The sequence below is a fragment of the Amaranthus tricolor genome, chromosome 4 (genome assembly GCF_026212465.1).
Source record: "Amaranthus tricolor cultivar Red isolate AtriRed21 chromosome 4, ASM2621246v1, whole genome shotgun sequence".
NCBI classification, from domain to species: domain Eukaryota; kingdom Viridiplantae; phylum Streptophyta; class Magnoliopsida; order Caryophyllales; family Amaranthaceae; genus Amaranthus; species Amaranthus tricolor.
Genome location: NC_080050.1, coordinates 32,356,482 through 32,380,558, shown reverse-complemented (window position 1 = coordinate 32,380,558; position 24,077 = coordinate 32,356,482). Strand labels below are relative to the sequence as shown.

The window sequence follows — 24,077 nt, the reverse complement described above, 5'->3', positions numbered from 1 at the left end:
ATTTTTATTAAATCATAAGTTGTCCGAGGAAATTGTTACATCAAAGTAATTTTGTCACAACAAGAGTGTAAGATTTCATCACTTAATACTTTTTTTATTAATTACAATACATGGACATAATATAGGCTACTTCCATGAATTAACTATGGAATAACTAAATTATTCTATTGAAGTATGGACTCCTTATTAAACATAGTTTCTGCTTCTTATCGATCACTTTCATCTGCATTAAAACTTGACCCTGCAATTGCATTCATTAACACAATAAGTCATATTGATTGGGAATTTAGTGTACAATTTTAAAACTTGAGTATAATTTTATTGTTGTGGTTGGAATATTTATTGTATACGAAACTACTTCGTTCCTTCTTTTTTGTTGATTACGATTTACAAGGTAGATTGAGAGAAAATGACAATTAAGTGAGAATTAAACATATGATATTTCATGTAAAGTAGTACATGATTTTGAATTGGGATAAAACACAATTTTCAAACTTCTTAGTCCCTTTCAATATGCCTTTGACATCTTATATTCTAAACAACTCGGCCAAACATACTAAAAACATCAAAAACAACACTGATCCATCCCAAAATTTATTGTCTTAGCCCAATAAATTTATTACATTATGCAAATTTTTAAAATAATTTTATTATCTAAAATGTTATTTAGTGGCTTTCACTTAGGTCGAGGTCTGGGAAGGTTAGATGTACGCAATCTTATCCTTGTTAATGATAAAACTAACAAAGAGGTTATTTTCGATTGACGATTGGTGAAAAACGTCATGTACAACTTCAAATAAATAAGAAGTGTACATGATTTGATGAGTCATTTTACTTTAGTCCATTATAATCCGAACCAAAAAACTATAAATTTTTGGCCCCATCAAAGTAACGGAAATCAAAATTTTAAGAGAAATTATCAATGGTATCTCTATGTTTTTGCACTTTATCAATGGTACCCCTAAGTTCTTTCGATTATCAATGGTATCCTCGTGTTATTGAACGTTTTACAACCGTGACCTTTTATAATTTTTTCCGTCCAAAATCATCCAAAACCGTTTATTTTTCTTTTCCTTTATATTTTAATTTGAAAAATAAAAGAAACGGTTTTTGACGGTTTTGGACGGAAAAATTTGAAAAGGTTACGGTTGTAAGATGCTTAATAATACAAGGGTACTATTAATAATTGAAAAAACTCAGGAATACCATTGATAAAATATTTTTAATAGTATAGTAAATTTAGAAGTACAGAACAATAATGAATAGAATAAAGCCTAAATAATCCAAGAGTATTAGTAAAGTAAAACATACGTAGAGCAATCCATATTAGGAGTAATATTGATTTGGATGTCTACACCACAAGCAGGAGCAAGCTTGTTAGCAAGGTCATAGTTAATGCTATTAGAATCAGCCATAGGTTTAATACACTCACAGGCTTCTTGTCTTTCAGGTTGTGTCTTAGTGATGCTATCTAGGCTCTTAACCCCAGTACAACATTCAGTTGGAATATCCCCTCCTTTTTTCAAGTAATCCAAACATGGACCCACCATTTTTAGCACTGCAGGACATTCTATGGCTGCTTGTGCTGAATGATGGGGTGCAATAACCAGCATTGTGACTAGAATAAGGCATGCTATCTTAGTCGAGACGGTCGAGCTAGCCATTTGTTGGTTTAATTGGTGGTGGTTTATAGCTAGGGTTGAAGAAGAGGTTGTGTTTGGTCGATGAATTGATTTTGGGTGAGATCTTGAAGTGTTTAGGAAATCTTTTGAGGTATTTATAGGGAGTAAGGGAAGTTGGGTGAATACTTTAGCTTGATGTTTAATGCTTTAGCTATGTTAATCTCTGTTTGAGTATATAACATATTTTTAGCTTAAATTTTTGGTTGAGATAATTTCTTGACATGATATCAGAAGCCAACGTGACAAGAGGTCACGAGTTCGAATCTCAACCACCCCTCATTTAAAGGGAAAATTTTCAACGCCTATGCGCATCTACAGTTCTAGCCTAAAAGGCTCTTTTGTGAGGGGGCGTATTAGAGAATATAACATATTTTGGGACCTCAACAATGAACTTAAGCCTTTGGTTGAGATTGTTCCTTGACAATCTCAACAAGTAAACTAAAAGTTTAAACTGATGCTTGCGCTTTCAACATATATTATATACTCTATTATGCCTTGTAATATGAGAACCTTTAAGGCAAGAAATGTGGATGCTTAGCGCTTATACTTTCATTTGCAATGAGAGGTAGATGAGATTCAAAATCATGATTTTGGGCTTTTGAAACCATGTTAAGAAGTTAACCAACTCAATCAAAAGCTAACTATTGAGGTCTCAACATATATTATATACTCTATCACACTTATAAGTACACAAGAGTGTTTTGGGATAGGAGTAACAAGTAACAACCTACGTTATATACCATGTCAAGTAACCAACTCAACTAAAAGTGAAAATCGATAGTTGAAGCACTAGTAATTATAATGTTATATACTTTATTAGTTAGTAGTATTTTTGTTTTAATGGAGAAAAGACGTATATTTTTTTGTTTTCAGATTATATGTGAAGTTGTAGGTGATGTTTGCTATTATGGGTGAATTAGAATAATAAGAGTGATGCAATTTAATGATACTGAGTTAATGAAATTCTTTAGATGAGTTAGCAGGTAGGAAGATGTGTTAATCAAAGGAAGCAAAAACAATGTGGAAAGAGTCCCATTGTGACATCCAAACCTTTAAAGACGGCATCACATGCATGTTGTAACTGATTTCCATTGATTATAATATTAAAGAATTGGTGACATCTACTTAAAGTGAAAGTAGTATGAGAAGTATTCATCTTTTGGGTGTGTTAATGAACTCGTACTAATTCTATTTATGATTTTTCAAGTCATGTTATATTCAACTTATTCCAAAAGTAACAAATTACTAGTTTTATACTTTTATGTTGCTCTCCAAACTTAAAAGGTATGAGCTTGACTATTAACAATTGAAAAATAATATATGAATAAAAAATAATAAATTAGAAAATGAGTTACAAGTGTGAGTTAAAATAATACATTAAATTAAACATAAATATATATTGATAGATTAAATATGGACATGATTATAATGAACACGTCTATTTGTATAGTAAGTGTAAATGAGTTTATATATGTACTTACAACTCAAATGTGAATATAAAAATTATATTCATCATATTTAGTAAGTGATGGGTGAGTAAAAAATAAGAAGGAATGTTTGACGAGGTATTATGACGGTTCATTCATTTTATAATTACTAAATTGTGACAAATTTGTTTATAGTTTATATTATTTTTTTTACTATATTTTTTCATTTGGACTATTCTCATAATTTTATATTTTTATTAGTTTTAAGTACTCGTAAAAATCATGTTGTGCTGATTGTAGATCGTGTCAGAGCGAACCACGTACTTAAGAAGTCATATTATGACGAACCACCAACAGGTTCAAGCTATGTCCCGTTGAATTCAAGATCACTAAACAATATCTCATGATACAAAACGAGTAAAATCAGTTAATACATAATCCAATTCGAGTCCGACTCATAGTAAAATTACCTATCCAAGTACAAGTTTTGCAATCTAATGAATAAAACCCTAGCCTTTCTACACCTCGATAAGGGTTTAATAATAATTAAACCCATTGCGTGTTCTTGTTCCCTGTGGCCTGTAGGCTGTAAATTAACAATTTGTATTTGATTAGTGAGCAGAGGTTGAAGAAAATTTGTTTCAGTACTTGAGAAATTCACTGAAATCGGTTCGTTCTTCCCTCTTTTCTTTTAGATGTTTCAATTTCATTTCTCGTTTTTCGTTCTTTAGGTTTTGGTAATTAATCTTCATTTTTAGTCTTTCTTTTTGATTTTCTGTATTTGATTGCAAATGTTGTTTACTAGTAGTACATGTTTTTTGCTGCCCTTATTATTTGCTGTTTTGATTGAATTGGATTTGATGAAATATCTGTTTTTGATTTTATTTTTCTGTTGAAAACTAAATTTAGTATTTTCAATCAAGTTTGAAGATTATTAAGATTGTTAATTAATCTTCAAGTTTTTGATTTTATTTTTCTGTCGTTCCAATTCCCAAACCGGAAAACCCTTCTACAGCCTGCTGTCTCCTGTCGGCATCACCTGACCACCACCGTCCAACTACCGTCTGCCGCACCAGCCACCAGCCCTCCCGCACGCCTGCTCTTTTCTTCTCTACAATCTCCATCATCAATTGGACCATTTCTCTTCTTTAAGGTTATTTTTTTCTTTTTTATTTGCATTTTATTGTCATTTGATCTTATGTTGAAATTAATCAAATTAATTTGTAGTACTTCATTTCTAAGGTTGGAATGATTCTGAAATTAATCATATTAATTTTTTATTTGCAATTACACAATTAGGGTTGTTAGTTTTGGAGTTACTTTGAATTTGAATTTGATGTTGAATTGGGTAACAGTACTTCTTTTTGAATTATTGACATCACTTTTTTTTCGGGATCCGCCATTGCATTCTGCTATTAGAAGTATAATAGATTGACTAGATAATCAATCATCGTTGATGAGTATCATTTGGGATATTTGATTCTAGCATTTGTTATATCGGGTCATGCGCTTTATGTGTGAACTTGTTTGCAAGTATTCGGTGACTGAAGAGCTGAGAATATTCATGGAGAAATTTTTGTCCAGATTGATGGATTGCTGGAAGTTGAGGGAAGAGGTCTAGTCATTAGAAGAGGAAATAAAGTGGTGATATGCATCATGCAATAAATTTTGATTAGAAAGTTTGAATCTAGCTTTCAACATGACCAAATAAAGGATTTGCAGCATTTGGAATTTGATAAAAGGTTTGGAATGCCTATTCTACAGCCGCATGCTCGGCCGGAAATTGAATTTTTGCTCTTGTCAGCTGTATTTTGTGGCTACTAGTACTTTTTTCTCTTCTTGCTGGATGATATTATTTGCTTGGGTGCTTGACTTGGCTATAAGAAGAACACCATTTGCTGTGATATTATATATCACTTCGGCATAGCAGTTAAATTTTAGCAAGAATGAAATCAAATATGGTATTTCTTACTTCATTGCACGATCTTGCTTTATGGTTGAGGAATTTTGTAGGTTAGTGTACTATTGTACGACCAAAAAATTTAAGCATATGGTTGTGAATTTATATTGATTAGGGCAATCAGAAAAACAAGTACAGGCAAGTCTTCTATTGTAGCCATCTCTTAAACCATGGTTGTGGAGGCTAATGGTTTAAGAGATAGCTACAGTAGAAGACTTACCTGTTAAATCAGAAAAACAAGTACAAGTAAGTCTTCTATAGTAGCTATCTCTTAAACCATGGTTGTGGAGGCTAATGGTTTAAGAAATAGCTACAATAGAAGACTTACGTGTTAAACAACAAGTACGAGTAAGTCTTCTATTGTAGCTATCTCTTAAACCATGTTTTACCGAAAATCATCACTTGCGAGTTAAAATTGATGAATTGTTTTAAAATTCGCTGCCTATTAAGCCTGATCATGGGTGTTTTATGTTGAGTCAAGGGGAACTTGAACTTTACTCTGTCCATTAAAGGTGTGTGGATGATGAAAAGCTGATAATATGCCATAATAGAAGGTGTTTCTTACTGTCTTAGATGATCTTGCTCTATGGCTGAGGAATTGTTTAGGTTAATATACTATTGTCCACCCAAGTAATTTAGCATATAGTTGTGCATTTCTGTTGATTAAGGCGATGAGAAAAGTATGCACAGGTAAGTCTTTTATTGTAGCTAAACTTAGACTATTAGCCTCCACAACCATGTCCATCATATTCAACAATGATAGGATTAGGATTGCTGCCCTTTTGGGTTCCTGTAATCTTTTTTTCATGTTTTGCCTGAAGAAATTTACTTCTGCAACCCAATTGATGAATTGTTCGAGAATTTGGGTCATTTTTAACAAGTCCTTGGAGGCTTCCCATTTTGAGGTTTTCATTCAAAGTTTTAGCATGTGGGCCTTATATTGTCCCTCCATTTCCTTGATGTTTTCTTTTCAGTCTATGCATTTAGCTGCCCTTTTAGCCTTCAGGTTGATCTTGCTTCTATAGAGATCTTGCTTTTCAGTGGCACAAGAGATGGAATAGTTTTTGGCTCTCATTTCATCATTCTGTCAGCTCGAAAAGGCCTTTGAAGTATCTATTAAAAAAGTTGCTAATCTAGCAATATGCAAGTTTCAAGTCTAGTTGTATTAGCTAAATCCAGTTTCTGATGGCACTGAAAAACTGTATTATGGTGAGATTTGTGAGACAGCCTAAAATTTGATAATAGTGTAGACTTCTTACTACCACAAATGTTAAAGTGGTAATGTGATGCTTGCAGCTACTTCCACTTGTTAGCTAAAGTCAAGTACTGCTTAGTGGGTGATACATCGGCGTAGTGTTGGGGAAAATTCAAATTTCAGTTGATGATTGCCCAATGCTCAGTCATGGGAGGTTAAGAGTTATGTTTGGTTGTTGCAGTTATGCATTGTGTTATCATTGTCTTTGTCAGTTAGGTCTGTTGACATGATTATCATTTATCCCATTCCCTCTGGCTGGATCATGAATGTTTGTTGCATATTGCTAGCTAAAGTTCTTGAGAGGATGGATGGGTTATTCGAATTTGGTGCAGGGTCTAGTATTTGGAATTGGAAGGAAGGTGGTGATATATTTATGTAGTGAAGTTCGAACATAAAGCTCTAGGAAGTGTTTTCGACATATCTTATCAAAGGATCAACATAATCTTGATTATAGCTGAAGGGTTTGAATTTTGAAGTACCTTTTTCAGAACTGAAATGACTGCAGTCTGTATGCAATTGATTTTCAAACGTATAAGACGAACTTTAGGGTGACGTAGTAACTTTTCCCTTTTATAATGGAACAGCTAAATCATTTTTTGAGGTATAGATTACCAAAGGGGATTTGAAAAATATAATTGAACTCTGCATAAAAGCATTTATCTTCCATTTTTTGCATTTCTTGCTTTTGTTTAAGATATGTTTGTTGTGCTCAGATTTCAACATTTCTTCTGCAGAACAAAAAATGGCATTGAATAATATTAGGTCGTTGAGAACTCTTATGAGTTCAATGGGGTCAATGCGGGTCATTGGCTCAAGGACATATGCTGCTGGGAAAGCAAAAAAAGCGGCTAAAGGAGGTGCAGCTTCTGATGCTCCGAAGGTTTCATCTCTTAGCAAAGAAGTTAAGGCCACCACTGTAGTGGGAGCCAACATATTTAAAGATGGCACCGATCCTAAGATACGACCAGATGCCGAATACCCAGATTGGCTCTGGCACCTCCTTGATAAGAGGCCGGCATTGAGTGAGCTGCAACGGCAAGATCCTGAAGCTCTCGCTTTGGAAGATCTTAAACGCTATGTAAAGCTGGATAACCGAGTTAGAATCAAGGAAAATAACTCAGTTAGGGCCAAGAACTAGTAGGGGGAAACTCTGAATAGTTCCCTCTTTTGCCTATTCCTACCTTCAGAAATTGGGAAGTGGCAGCACGTATCGGAGCTTGATTCTCAAAATGCAAAGTGAAGAAGTTTGACTGGTACTCATACCCTGTCTTTCTTTTCAGTTTTGATAAAATACTGTATAATTGTGTCTTACTCGTCTCATGTTCTGGATGAAATTTCACGTACGGTGACAGTTAAATTCATGCTGGCCTTCCTTCCCCATGTTTTCAGTACAATTTCATTACTTAGATTGGTTGAATCATGAAGATAAAGCACCTTAGTTTTCTGTTTGAGATTTTTATTGCTTAGTTTCTCATTTTTCCTACACTAAATTCATCTTCTTAGCTCTGGATACTTTTTGAATACTGTGACTGGCAAGTTTGTTGGATAAGTTGCAGATAATTCAACTAGATATTCGATCGAGAGTATAATGTTCTTTCAATCATAGAGTTCATAACTAATTAAATTGTGTGTTTCTTATTTATGTGAAATAGCATAGCAGATGATGTTTACAATAAGGATCACTGAAAAACAATCACTTTGTTATTACAAGCATAAACTTGGACACATTTAATCCCCAAACCCAGTAGGCGAGAGTCAAGGCATTTGGGTGAAGACATTGTAGAACCAGCTAGTGAGGATTAGGAGTAATCCATATGGGTGACTGCCAATACAAAGGCAAAATTACATCATCTGGAAAACAAGATAATGCCTCGGTGCATTTCTCTCCTATATCAAACACCCCAACATCATTACACTTAGAATGATCATCTGTGAAGTAGATACGATTCCCTCTACACCCACGAAAATCCGATGCCAATAATGCCACTGATGAACTCTCCCCAACAAACACCATCCAATCCTCAATATTCGGCACTGGCATCCAACGCACCCGACCAACTCCATCCTTGGAAAACCGAAACACTTTGAACCCAACTGTCTTATACAGCTCACAGTACGTTATCAGATCAGCTTCCGACCCCAAATTTCGAGTCAACAAAATCAATTCATCATCAATCAACACCAAATACTTGAGATCACCACCCATCAAATCCACACTTTTCCAAATTGATACTACTTCACAAATTCCACCAACACTAATCTTAAAACTCCCAATATCACCATTCTTATTAACAGCATAAAATAACCCATTAGACTCACAGTAAATCACATCTTCTGCAGTAAAATCTGAAACAGGAACCCAATTCCATTTATCATCTAAGGTAGTACAGAAAACCAATTCAGTTGTTTTTGTAAGAAAGGAAGTTACTATGGCAAACACCAATGTAGGAGATTCGGGTCGGGATTGGGATTGGGACCCACCTCTTGGAGGAGAAGAAAGGACAAGTTTTCTTATGAAATCATCTCTCATTTGCTGCAAATCAAGAAAGTAAATTTGATGAGTAAACTGATCTTGAATCAAGTATTCTCTTCCTAAGTTTGAAAAACTAAAGGAAACAACACCAGGAAGAGATGAAAGTGATGGGAGAAGAACTTTAGAATTTGTAAGAGGGTTTAAACAGAATATTTCTGGTGTACCAGAAGAGATGATTAGATACCCATGTGAGGATCCAAGAATTCGACGTGGGTAAGAAGATTTTAGAACTGATAAGGAGTAGAGTTTGTTAGTAAGAATGTTGTAGAAGGTTCTATGAGAGTTTCCGGTGGCGGGATTTGAAGGAGGAAGAAGAAGCCATGGGAGTTGACATGGGAGAGTTTTAGGCGGTTTTGAAGGTAGAATTGTGTGCCAATGGCGGCAAACTACTCTAAGATGGATATAATCTGAGTAGATTTTGAGTGATTTAGAGATTTTAAGGAGAATATCTTGTGGGATTTCTGACCAATTTGATTGAGGATGTAACTGTTCATCCATGGAGTTTGGAGATTGCTTTGTTTTCCTGGGTAAGTTTGACTTAGGAGGACGATGATTGATAGAATAATTTTGTTTTTTTCTTTAATTTAGCTGTTTAACTTCTAATGGTTGTTTTGAATGACATGTGTCAATATTGTAGAGGACCACATCTCAAATAACACATCACAAAAACCTAAATTTCATTTTAGAGTGCTCCTGTCATCCCTCCAAAGTTATAACAAAGTGATAATATTTTAGTTGGTGAATAATAAGAAATATACAGACAAAATGTAGATCGAGTTTTGTCGACAAGATTAAAAGAGATATTGTTAGCTGGTCAGACAAGTCAATTAAAATGTCAACATCTAACAACTAATTGCCCATCATCCACTAAACAAGATCAATATGTTAAATTAGAAACTAAAATTTTGAAATTTCTAATTTTATTAAGTTAAAACTACAATAGTTATCACTTAAACAATCATTTTCTCCTTTATTTCAAAGAGGTAAAACATGTAATATTCAGTCACTATGAAATATTTTTACGAGACAAAGCTAACCACTATCTACAATTGTTTAGTATTTACGTATATAATCTCTGTGACGGTAATCTCTTCTGTCTTCACCATAAACCGAGTTGGTTTTATACTCAAACAAAAATGCAACTAGTCTCTTGAGAGATGTATTTTAATTCCAACTCATTAAAGATTAGTGTCTATTTATCCTATTTTTAATACCTATTTATATTATTCTTAATACTTACTTACCGTATCTTTAAAAAATATATAATAGGTCAGCCCAATTAGAAATGTTCTCTCAAAGAGACCGTCTCTTACAAGAATTTGTGATAAAAATGAATGTTCGTCCACCCTATACTAATATTCTATAATCATTTCCGATAACTATTCTATAATCATCTCCGATAACATAATTACGAACCGGTAAATTTAGTGATAATTATTTCTTTCACCATAAATCAAGTTAGTTTTATACATATTGTACATATGTAGTAGGCATTAATAAAATTAATTAAGACGTTAATTCATGGGCGAAGGAAGGGGTGGCAAGTATAAGTCATAGGTCCATAGCCCCCTCTAACTATTCGATTATGTATTTTGGTCCGTCCAACATAATTACTTTTTAGATTTCTTATTTTTTAATACAACTATAATATGACATTTCGGCTCCTATTCAGCAAAAAATTTGGCTTTTGTCAACGTTAATTTTTCTTTGGTTCCTTATTTTGTTGTGCACCATCATTTGCTTGATTGATGATTATTATTGTCCATAATTCGACAAATTAATTCAAATTACATGAAAATTTATTTATATAGAAGTAATTTTTAAAGAGCAATGATGTTTCATTATATATTGCATGTAGCATGGCTATGGCTTTTCCGACAGGATAAGATCTTAATAAGTAAGATACGTTCTTAATTTGATTCTTTGTCTTGCTTAATTATATTTTATTGGCGTCATTAAAGCTTTTTGATCCCCATCATGCATTGATTAAACAAGAGGAATTTGTCAAATAACCAAATCTAGAAATCAAGGATGTCAGACAACCATGCTCATGCATTATTATTCACATTTTCAACTTGTGACAATAGAATATCCAAGTGTATGCATTGTACTAGTATAGCACTGTCGGGCCCTATTTGACAAATGACTGTCAGTTGAAATTGTTGGTTGATTTGATCAGTTAAAAGAAAGTATTGGATGATAAGCTAGCTATTTAAGCTAATTGTCTTAAGATAGTTACTAAGAAAATATTGGGTGTAATTTTTTTAATGGTAGTTGACTATTTATAGAGAAAAAATATGTTAAAAGTCAAAAGCTAAGGAAAAAACTATTATGATTAGCATTTTGATTTTGACTTAAAACTAGTTTTTTAGCTTGGATAAAAGTCATTTATCAAACACTTTTTAATGGTTTAATCAATTAAAAAATCAACGAAAAAGTCAATAAAAAATAAAACTAATTGTCAAACAACTCGTTTAATAAAATACTACTTCAATCAAGTGCATGTAAAAGGTAGGAATATTTAAACAAACAATCACTTATTTTACAAATAAAATAAATGAACATAAAATTTATCAAAATAACCTATCTTTTAATGCCGAGTATAATTTTATAAGAGTTCATCATAAGTACACTGAGTCACTGACTCCGTTTTTTCATTGATATTCTTATTTTAGTATTTGCTATTTTTTATCATTTTATTATTATTGGTGATTTAAATTTCATTACTTTATGATATGTATTAGTAGTTGTATTAATAGTGTTTTCGATAAATAGATATAGTTAAGCTCTCTTACAAATATATTGAGCCACACTTAAATAGCAATAACTTTTGAAGTAATTGCAGATCTAATTGAAAAGCAGTTGACCCAAATATTCACTTTTACTTTTCTTAAGAAAAGGCTTCTTTTTACGTGTTAAAAGTAGTATTTTTATCAATTTATGCGCCTAAAATATGCACGAGACACTTGTATAGTTATATGCAATAAAACTTAGGATCAGAGAAGTATATTATTTGATACTATCTCCCTTCTAGTGTTTGTTTGTTATTCAAGTTTTTTTTAAATATTGCGGTGAATACGTACTAAAAAATTATAGTTAAGTTAATTTTGTATGATTCGTCTATTTATATATTTTTATAATATTAATTTTTTATAATTTTTAATTAGTAACCATCTATTTTAATTAGCTAGTTATCCTTTTGTTTTATTGATATTAAAATTTACAGATTAATGGAACAATTGGAGTATTAGTAATTAATCCTTTTTTTGTGCTTATTTAAAAGCAAAAAAGTTTATATTATGAGTTCCCAACTTCATAAAATGCAATGTTTTCAAAATAAATTAATTATGTCCCACTCCTAATATATAGTGAATGTACAAAATGAAAGAAGTTAATTTCTTCAAGCAATCATAATTAATAAATGTGTATAATCATAGATCGAGTGTATGTTGGATTCAGTCAAAGGATCTAAAAAATATGTTCATATCTCATTTTATAGCATTTGATAATTTTGAACCTAAATTCAAACCACCATTTACACTTGCATCGTTCCATTATAATTAATATATATTACTTTATTACACAAATTTAATGTGTTATTTTAATTATTTATATCTTGAATTATGTATGACTAAAATTAACTAATATTTAATATTATGAAAAATACACAATTAGACCATTCAATAATAATATCTCATTTGACTATATATACATATTAGCTGCAATATATGTACTAAACTTAAATGATAAACTGTACTAATAATATACCTATGCAGCAAGTATTTTAAAACGAAATTAATAATAATAAATTTGAAATTTACAACGTGTCTAATTTCAAAGTCAACTATTTTGAAATGTAAGTATTGTTGAGAACAATGAATTAAAAGACAGTTGATTAGCTAGCCACTATTTTTTAACCAATATGATCACAAATACATTGAGCTTGGATGATAAACATCCAACAACTTTAATGAGATGACTTAAAACTTTTCTATAAGTTGGCCTTTTATCTCATTCATTACACTTATGAGAACAATCCAAATGGTGACTAGGGATGGTCATGGGTCCAGGACTCTGTTGGACCCGCTTCGGACCCGCCTCTTTATTAAGGGTCTGGGTTTAAATTTTTTAGACCCATCGGATCCGGGTCGGATCTGGATCCAAAAAATATTTCACGGGTCCGGGTCCGAAGGTGAGGACCCGGACCCAGACCCTAAACTTTTAAATTTTATATTATGAATTTCTGATTTTTAAATTTTAATATTAATTTTTTTATTATTAATATATAATAATATAATGCCTTGGGCCCTTGATCAGTTGATTACTTAATTCACTTGATTGCCTTCTCAAGTTCTCATTCTCAATTCAGTAACCCTAAGTCCCTAATTTTTTTCTCATTCACTTGATTCACTATGTTTCTCATTTAGTCTTTTATATTTGATTTTTAATTATATATTTAGACAAGTGTTTTTACGTTTTAGTAATTATTTTGTATTTGAATTTTCTGGACTCGAACAAGTGTTTGTAATACGATAATAAGTTGCTCACAAAAATACAAAAAGACTGCAATTGGTACAATTTTGACAAATTAAAGAGGCTTTGTATAAGACCCATTAAAAACCCCAGACCCATCAGATCTGTAGGGTCTGGATCTGGGTCTGAAAATTTTAGACCCTAAGGGTCCGGATCCGGGTCTGGATCCATAAAAAATAAAAGGGTTCGAATCTGGCCAGACCCGCCCCATGACCATCCCTAATGGTAACTAAAAAAAAAATTTCACCAACTTTTCTCTACACTTTTTCTTTCTATCACATAAAACTTTCCACTCAAACAAAATTTCTATACATACCAATGTGAATAGTAGGTCACACTTTCTTTGAAAAATACTTAACTTCCAAATAAAATATAATAAAATATTCCTAAATAAAAATATGATAAAAAAATAAAATTGTATAGTAGCATCAACTATCAACATAGGAGTATGATCCAATTCTTATGCATGCATGTGCTAAGTGATATGGCTTTTAAATCTACATGCTTTAGGGAAAAAATTTAGAAAGGAGAATAGTGCATGGATAAAAATACCCCTTCTTCATAAAAGTTTTATAATTCAAAAATTTTGGCTTTAATTTAGTGATTGAAACACTTTTTTTGTTTATGACCAAGAATTGATTTTTACTACCTTTAAAGATAATTAATTATGGCTCTCTTTGTATGTTTATAAATTCTCTAGTCTATAAAAAATTAAATTGATAATTTCATATGTTTGATACAACGATTATTTTAATAATTGTATGGATATCAATGATGATTAATGGGTGAATTAGAAAGCGTTTTGGTCATTATTGAATTTGAATTTGAATAATATTCAATGTGCTAAGCTAGCATGGAGCAATAATTGGCAATAATAATATGCATCACTCGCATGGCACATTTATACATATTCTGATATGCATACATAGATATTAACTTAATATTAATAGGTCTTGAATACAACAATGGCATGGAGAATATGAATTCAAAATCTCGGGCTGTAAGCCAGGATGAGGTACTGAAAACTTTAAATTTTATTTGAAAACATCCATATTTATTCTTATTAAGATAAAATTTAATTTTTAATATGACTATTTTAAAATGGTCTATTCAACTAGTTTTAGCAGGATATGGGAAATATATTTAGTGGGATCTAAATGCAACTACAAAACTCAATAAGTTCATCCTCATCATATGTCTATTGTATTTTGCTTGTAGAAAATTATGATTACACCTCATCATATCATATTTTAACTGGCTAATGTAGGTATTTTTTAGCCGTTACACTCATTATTCTTCCTACTTATGTTTTCTTCGTCGGTCTACTTCTACCTCTTCATTGGTGGTAGATGTCTACGATAGTCGGTTAAAATATGACAATAAGGTGCTGTCAGTAAAAAATATATACAAATATTAAATTATTTTGAAATAAACAATAGTTGAATTTATTTATAACCGATGGACAATATGTGAGATTATTTAAAATAATTTTTTCTATTTTTTAAAATAGTGTAAAATTAATTAAAATTGAATTTCGAATTTGATCAAATATTAATGTCTAGATGTAGATATAAGTAGGGCTATGATATGAAGGATGAAAGTCACATGAGAAGGATAAAGCTGGAAAAAAGAAGTCATCTCAAACATCATCATCATTAACAATCTTCATCGCCCTCATCATTTATGTCTTGAAACTCAACTCTCACCATCTTTTTTTATTTTTGATTTTGGATTTTGTCCCACACCTTCATATTCCCACTCATCAATGCACTCTTCTTCCATCGGCTACTTATCCCGCTTTATAATATTCCTTTTAGATATTTTCTGTTTTGCATGTTTCACAAATAATTGTTGATCGTTTGTTGTTAGCTTTTAATTGTTAACTATATAAAAGTCCTAATTGTTCTTACATAAATTCTTGTGTAAGAGATGGTATCTTTGAAAGACTATCTCTAAATGGACTAGCTCATTATATGTATTTTAAAATATTATAAGTAGGCATTAAGAATATTGTAAGTGGACATTTAAGATATTGAAAGTAAACATTAGGATATGGTAAATAAGCATTAAGAATGATTTAAGTAGACATTAAAAATATGATAAGTAGATATTAATTTTTAATGAGCTGGACTTGAGATACGTCTCTTAAAGAGACGGTCACTCAAGAGACTTATGTTGTTTTTATTGTCTTATAAGTTAGCTGAATAAGTTAGATGTCTAAAGAAGTAAAGATATGTCTAATAAAAAATTATACTTTCTCCGTTCCATAATACTTGCTATATTTTTTATTTTTGACAATTTCATATTACTTGCTACATTTTTATTTTTAGTAATAAAACAATCATATAAATATCTACTTTACCCCTATTTTTATCCTACTCTATACCTTGCTAACTTTTTTTCCTCTTGAATTAAGAATTAAGAAAAAGTAAAGGGTATAATTGTACTTTACATATTGTGTCCATCTTTACTTAATTTCTGTGCCCATGTAAATGTAGCAACAAAAAAACAAAAGAAGTATTAAATATTACATATTTAAAAAAAAAAGTCTAAATATTTTCTCGCTTTTTACACAAAAAAACGCATAAATAAAGTTTATTATTAAAAAAATAATAGTGTTTGACAAAGAGCCATGAATTATTTTATTTGTCCCAAGCTTTTGAACTTTGCAACGATGAGAATTGATGATAACCCTCTAGGCTAAAGCTTATTGACTTTGGTCACTTGGTTATAGGGTTATATAATTAAGGTAGCTTGTATATTATCCCTTGAGATGTGCACGTATAGCATACAATTCAATAGGGCACAAGTGACATAAATTGAACTTGTACATGTGGTATACTTTTATATAGCAAATAAACTTATTAAAAATAAAAAAATTAATTTTTAGGTTACTAATTTTGGTTTTTTAATGTTCGGGAATAAGATAAAAATCCCTATAAATTAGAATGAAAGAGATTTAAATTTTTTTAGGTGGTGAAAATCTATATTCTATCAGTAAAAGAAATTCCACAGTTATTAAACTAATCTAGGATAATCAATTACCAATATTAATTAGATAATGGAGAATTAACGTGAAGGTTAAAGGAATCATAGTAAAACTTTAAAATTCAAAATATATATTAAGAATAAAACACAAGAAAAATAAATGGCATAGACTTACTCACTAAATTGTGTCATTATTACTTTAATTAATTTTATATTGTACTAATATAAATTAGTGGTTACTTACATTCTTAATTACAATAACATTAGATAATAACATACTATTATCTCAATGTTGTTAAATAAAATTTTTCATATATTCGATTTGATAACATAATTCCAACTTTATCTCTATTAGTAAAAAAAGAAATTTAACAAAATTTGAAAGATTATTAATTTGATGGTACCAATGATTAATTCATTGATTTTATGGTGAGATGTTTCATCTCATAACTATCAATATGGTAAGATGATTAATATAGAAAATTATGTCTTTATTCAATTGAAATAAATATTACTTTTCCTAGATAAATACTCTCTTTGGCCTTTTGAATTAGCACTATTTAACTTAAAAAACTCTTATATTTTTAGATCAAATGGTGCTATCTGATAGAGATAGAGAGAGTAATATACTACATTTGATTCTTATGATACCCTCCATTCCTAGCATGTAAAAAAAAAAAATAATTTAGGAAGTATAACTAGAAGTGAACTAAATAATACTTATTTATAATTGAACATAACATCCTTGGATATATCATCAAAATCATGTATGAAAAGTACACAAGATTATTAAATAGAGATACCCACAAAAATAATTGTTGAAGGTATGAAGAAGTAGGGTAGCTAAAATAATAAATGAAAGCATTTAAGGCATGATTTGGACTTCTATATATGAATGAGAAATGAGAATAATGGAATATGCAATGTGACTTGTGATATGCAAATTCTTCTTCTTCAGTCAAATTATGGAAATATAGACAGAGACTACTCTTTACTCTCTACTCCTACCATCTACTCCTCTTTTACTCTCTGGAGAAGAAAACTACTGCTGCTAATCATTACATTTTTTGTGGTAAAACCGTAAAAGTAATTTTTTATTGCTTTTTTATCGTGTCAAAGAAGGTGCTGCCTGCCTGCCACTTACTTTCATCTGTTCCTACTTGCAGTCAAACTCCTTTTTACCAATTATAATATGTTTATTTAATTATTTATGTTGTAATTAAAAATTTTCGATTTAATATTATGAAAATATGTAACGAGATTATATTTTTTTCTCGTATATAATATTCGCAATATGTCATATATCATAAAATGATGAAAAATTCAAAAGTTTGAGTTCAATTGAAAAGGAAAAAAGTACTAATTTGACTAGTTAAAATTACTGACTTATAAGTCAACTGTTTAAAAAAGTTATTTAATAATTGTTGTAGCGGTAATGTTTATAAAAATTAATTATTTATTATTTGTTATTTATTAGAGAAAGAACGAGTTAAAACTATAAAGCCAAGAGTCAAAAAGATTCTTAATTTACTTTTTTTGGTTTGATAAAAAAAACTTTCACTAAACACATCTTTGAGTGTTTGATGAGCCAAAATAAAAATAAAAATAAAAATAAAAAGTATATTACTAAGCTAATGAAAAACGATGTACAAAATAGTTGTATGATCTACGTTTGTCCCAATGAGAATTAAAAAAATGTAAAAATGAGTCAAATTCAATATAACAGAGTAAAAAACCGGGCTAATTCTTTGGGAGAGAGAGTATAATTTTTATGGTGCTTGTTATAATTTTCACGTTATTCTTATAAGTAGGGTTTAAGGAAAGAAAAAAAAGGGTGCAAGAAAGTAAAACATAGAGTTAAGAATATTTAAGTTAAGGTTAAGAATTATCCAATTTGTCGACTTCAATAATAATAATTAATAATAATAATAATAATAATAATAATAATAATGATGATGATATTAAAACACCAATCCTAATTAAAATATTAAAATTGACTAAATTAAATGAGCCAATAAATTATTTTCAGTGTTCATTCAAATGAAATTTTCTTCCGGCCTATACATTTCGATCTATTATCTAACTTGTAAGTCTAAATTGTTCAAATTTTCTTTCACCCAGCTTCCAAGTCATATTTGATATTCCTCAACTTTTTTTAATTTTCATGAGTTATGATTTTCTGTTTTTCAAATTAGTTCGTTAATAACTGTCTTTACACATGTTGAAATCATCTCAGACGATATATTTTCTTTCATTGTTTTCTTTACATTTATTACAGCTAAACTTTCTTATAATTACTAGGTCGAACTTTTATGTAACTTTTACTTCCACGGTTTCATATTAGTTGCGATATTGGTAAAAATGACACTATTTATTCATCACTCTTAATTTGCGATTAGTTTTTTAATCTATAGGTTAAAATATAGTTAAATGAGATCTTGTTGTATTCGTCTCATTGCAAAAATTATTAATATCAAATATTTATAATTTTTTATTATAAATAATTAGAGATATTAAGAATGAAATTAGTGCATTGGAATGCGTGGAAAAGTAAATGTTGCAAGTAAATTGGAATAGGGAAAGTATAAAAAGAGAAGTAAATAACGGTTATTTGTAAGGTTGATAAATCACCCTTATGTGTTAGGATGTGACAAGGTGAAAGTTTTGTTATTTTAATTTATTTTTTTTATTTTAATATTATTCTGTTTGTCTTTTTATAGTAATTTACAAATCACGATTATTAAATAACAGTTTTTGATAATAAAAACGGCAGCCTTTTAAAATATCATGGAATCATAAAAAAAAAATAATACTTGATTGATCGACAAAAAGCAAGGGAATGTACATATCAAGATTTATTTAAAAAAAATAATTTATTTATATAAAGTCTATAATGTAAGAAGTCATAATAATTACGATTAAAGAAAATAGTGGACACAAACATTGTGTCCCTGAGAAATATGATTGACGATGCGATTAGACAAAATGAGAAACTGTAGGTTTACTATTTTGTTTTAAAGTTTAATTAAAAATTTACCTACAAATTATTCGTACCAATTACCAAAGCAAATGAAGCACCTAAAACTTTTGGTTCATTTAGACTTGTTGGTTGAAAGCTAGTAGTTGACTAGTTGTATTTGTACCATTTGCTTTTGTTACGAATATGAAAAATATTGTATAAGGCGTTGAAATAATGGAATTTCTATAAATAAATTAGAAATATAAATTTAAATTAATAGATTTATATTGAAAAGTAGAAACTGGTGAATACATAGGCTTTAACGATAATAATATTTTTTATTATTTAATGTTATTATGTAGCTCTTATTTAGGTTTAGATTTGGAGGGCTTGATTGCATATACAAATTTATCATTATTAGTGATAACACTAATTGTGCGACTTTCGATAGATCCTTGTTAGCAAAATAGGACAAATTGAATGAGACATAAAAATAGTTATTAATTGAGTTGATTTTATAGGTTGATCAAATTGATTAATAGTTATAAATGTTAATTTCTTTGTATTAGAGGTACATGGGGCAAAAAATAAAAATAAAAATTCTTGTTTATTTTTAATTTTTCTTTTTAAAATATTTTGTAATTTAAAAATGAGAAGTATAAACTAAATTAATATGAAATGTAAACAAATTTTCTAAGCGTTTTTATTTATAAAGGGATATATGTGATCGAATATCTTACATATATTACAGATAACTCACAAATTTTTAGGGCATTTTCATTTTGCTATTGATTAACTACTTTTTAAAATTTTATCAATATATTTTAGCTTTATTTTAAATTTATGCACAAAATTCATTATTTTGAAAAGTGGCGTATCCGGTTATGTACAACCCTTAGTAAAGTGAAAGAGCTTCGTCTATTAATCTCCCCTCCCCACCACTATCATAAATAGCAGCCAAAGTGACCCTACTTTTCCTCTACTCTTCATCTTCTTCTTTTCTCCTTTCTTTCTCTCTATCTCTCTACATATTTGATATTTCCTCCCTTTCTTTCTGTTATGGGAATAATAATAATAATAATGAATAAAACATGAATATTCTTTCTGTGCTCTTTTTTCATGGGGGTTTCACAAAGGGTAGTTTACAGAGATCTTTGGCATTCTGTCCACCTCCCTTTATCACCATTATTTTATTTATTTATTTATATTTGGGAGGTGGGCATACTGCCAATAGAGCTCTGTTTGGCTTCTCTCTGTAAAACGCTCTTGATCTCGTGATCCTGATCATATGCAAGGTGTACAACTATATATCGTTAAAAAAAATGGAATTTTAAAATATTTATTTACATTTTTTATTTTTAGTTTAATTATTTAATTTAGGCTATAAATATGCAAAAACGGATGTACAATAAGACTTTAAATTTATTGTGAGTTTTTTATCTGCTTTTGTTCTCACTATATATGTATGTATTTTCTTTGCTATTATTTTCCATTAATTTTTTTTTTTGGCTATTGACTTAATTGTGATGTGATTCTACTTATTATTTCTTGTTAATAATATTTTTTATTATTTTGATATAGTTGACTTTTGTTGTTTTTGCAGTAAAGATCTCTTCCTGCTGGCTTGGTTACTTCAAGTAATAGATTTCTTTTCAGGTGTTGTAAGTTTAGATTATCAAGGTTTAGTTTTAGTTCATCAAAACCCTAATTCATTATTTCTTATTTTTAAAATATGAAAATTTTAAGGGGCTTTTGATGTTTTATTGACTTATTTTCTCCGTCCCCAGAAAATTCTAACACATATTGTACAACTATTAAAAAAATGGTATGATCTGATTTGTGTATTATGTTAAATGAGAATTTAAATGTGTGAATGCGAGAATAAAAATGACATGTTATAAAAGTAAATTGGAGCAAAATGAAAAAATAAAAAAGATAAATAAAATATAGCAATCTCTTAAAGAGCAAGAGTATTCAAATGCTTCCATTTTATTATTAACTAGAGTGTTTTAGTGGATTTGTATTGATATGTATAAATGTTTGTTAGTGGTATTGAGAATGATTTATAGTGTGAAATTTTAATAAAATAAAAATTTCATATTTTCATACTAATGAATTTCAATGGCAAAAAGTTTTTTGTTATACAAATTTTTATTATCACCTACTATTTACTTGTTTACAAGTATGGCCATAAAGATACCAAATAGAGTTTCCAATTACAATTACATTAGTTTATTATCTTTGTTTATTAGGTAATGATTATTACCTCCTTTTATTACTGTATTTCAGAATCTCAAATTTTGGAGTATTAAAGTTGAGTTTTATTTTTTCAAAAAAGATATTTCAAGTTTTATTTAAGGGTTTGATTTTATGATATTTTTCTCTATGTTTTAGAGATAAAATTATTTCATTATGTTTTTAATATTAGAAATAGTGATCTACATTTTTTGAATCCAAAATTTACTTCTTCTGTTTTTTTTTTTGTCCATTTTAAATTTTCACTTCATAAGAGAAAAATTTTAATTTGATATTTAAAGTATATATTCGAGACAAAATATATTTACGTAATATCTTATTAAATTTGTATGTAAAAAATTTTAATATATAATTTTTATAATTTTTTATTATGCTAACTATGAGATATTAAGACTTAAAATATGCGTTGAAATACGAGAAAATGTAAAGTCGATAAATAAAGAGTAACCGAGGGAGTAAAATTTACTGATTTGCTTGTAGGATGAATTTAATATTAATGTGATAACATTAGCAACTTACTCCTTGTTCTTTCAATTTGCATTGAATGATTGAATAATAAAATAACAAAAAGTTCAACGACCAGTATTGTTATTTGTGTTAAATAATAATAATGAAAATGATTTGTATGGAAAATTTTTATGAAATACAGTATGTTACTTTAATGAAAGTTTGATCATAAAAATATTTTCCTTTTTACACAACTCTTCCTTACCACCCTTGATTATACTACAATAATGAATTTTGTGAAGAAAATAAAATGATAAAAAGAAAATAAGTATGATCATGTAAGTTGTTAATAAATTTTCTTTTTAAAATTACACTAATTTTTTTACCATTTTCACTATTCAATACATCCTACAATACTACAACATTATTTGCTTTTATTGGGATATATTTAGCGACATTTAATTTAAATATTGTTATTTCAAATTGCTAATAGTATATATGGAGGATTTTGTGACATTTATTAGACCTTTTAGCAGCATATTAAAAAATCACATTAAATTTTTTTACGACAAAGAATTTAGTGACATTTCTCACAAATGTTACTATAGATTATAGTGACAATTACATATGTCACTAAAGACCAAATAAAGTGTTGTTAAATCACTTTACGGTGAAACTTTAAATAAAATCAATAATTACATTAAAAATATGAATTAGTTACATCTTTCTAATGCAAAATGTCATTAAATCCAATGTCTTAAAAAGTTAAATTATGTAAATTTTTAATAGATCTGCATTAAGGTAAAATTTTTCTACATACCAACTTAAAATTTTTATTGATATCATTTTAGCATTTTCAGGAAAATTGTTATTTTTTTTTTCATATTTTGGTCTTTTTTTTTTTTTTTAAACTACAAATAAAAAGAAAAATGACGGACCATTTAGCTACAGTACTACACTACTGTTTGGTAATGGACTAATTAATGGTAATGGTCCTCAAAATTTTTGCTTTCTTTTTTCACCAAGTGTTTCTTTGTACATTTTGAACTCATTCTCTTGAAGGGAGCTTCAATTTTATTATGTACGTTTTGTTCAAAGTGATAAATACAGCTCATTTGCTTGGTTTGCCTATTTATAATTTTTCAAATTATCTTGACATATGTAACAGGAAAAAATTGATAATAATTGAATCAATAGTTTGATCTGTCCGCTAAAATATATCAAACCTATAAAACTATTGGTACTTTAATAACAAAGAAGCTTCATTTGAAGTCGGTTTATAATATTTTGATTTAACATTCTAATGAGCCCCTCAACTCGAATATAATCAGACATATGAAGTCTATGTAAAGAAAAAACATAAATAAAATGTCTAACTTAAATATTAATGTTTATAAGTATAAATTCAATGTGGGTAAATTTATTTAATTATTATTTTTATTTGTAATACTAAAGCTTTTCTTCTTAGACTACATCTAAACTTTCATTTTGATATTTTTCAAGTATTCCTTCATTTGGTTTTAAAATATTTCTAGTACTCCTATTTTTATACTCTCTCCCTATGGGCTAAAATGTTACCATATTTTCCTTTTTAATTTGTTATTTTTATTTTTCTATAATTTTCTTTCATAAGAGTATTTTCATCTCTATCTTATCTTATATTCTTATTCGCACATTTTAATTTTCATTTAAAATTATTAGGAGTACTTAATTTAAATGCTCTTATTATATTTTAATTTTTATGCAATATAGTATGCTATCAGTATTTATAGGAAGGAAGAGAGTGTATAATTTGAAGGTATTAACATTTTTGTACTCCTTTAAAATATGGATATAGAAGTCAATAAAAATTGATTACATTTAGTTAGGAGTAAACCTTTAGTAACTCTTTAACTTCTATTAAAAAGAACTTTCTTTAATTTTTATTGGCTTTATACAATTAATTGAAAAAGTATTAAACATTTTTCATTAAAAATATACATATTTAAATCAAGGGTTGTGAATTCTGAATTTGTAATAGTGCTTTAAGTATTTTTA

General features: G+C 29.0%; 3 protein-coding genes across 3 annotated transcripts; 1 reads left to right on the top strand and 2 right to left on the bottom strand.

The window, feature by feature from the left end:
- LOC130810280 (non-specific lipid-transfer protein 1-like) lies at positions 1–1,764 on the bottom strand. Its single transcript, XM_057676281.1, has 2 exons — positions 1,312–1,764; positions 1–241 (listed from the first exon to the last, which is right to left on the bottom strand). Exons 1-2 carry the CDS (start codon positions 1,662–1,664, stop codon positions 229–231), a joined length of 366 nt encoding a protein of 121 aa, XP_057532264.1. The 5' UTR covers positions 1,665–1,764; the 3' UTR covers positions 1–228.
- A 1,767-nt stretch (positions 1,765–3,531) lies between these two features.
- Positions 3,532–7,775, top strand: LOC130810279 (54S ribosomal protein L37, mitochondrial-like). Its single transcript, XM_057676280.1, has 3 exons — positions 3,532–3,778; positions 4,125–4,262; positions 7,059–7,775. Exon 3 carries the CDS (start codon positions 7,067–7,069, stop codon positions 7,460–7,462), a length of 396 nt encoding a protein of 131 aa, XP_057532263.1. The 5' UTR covers positions 3,532–3,778; positions 4,125–4,262; positions 7,059–7,066; the 3' UTR covers positions 7,463–7,775.
- A 165-nt stretch (positions 7,776–7,940) lies between these two features.
- Positions 7,941–9,577, bottom strand: LOC130810278 (F-box protein SKIP23-like). The gene has a single exon (XM_057676279.1). The coding sequence runs from the start codon at positions 9,353–9,355 to the stop codon at positions 8,114–8,116; it is 1,242 nt and encodes a 413-aa protein (XP_057532262.1). The 5' UTR covers positions 9,356–9,577; the 3' UTR covers positions 7,941–8,113.
- Between the last annotated feature and the right edge of the window lie 14,500 nt (positions 9,578–24,077).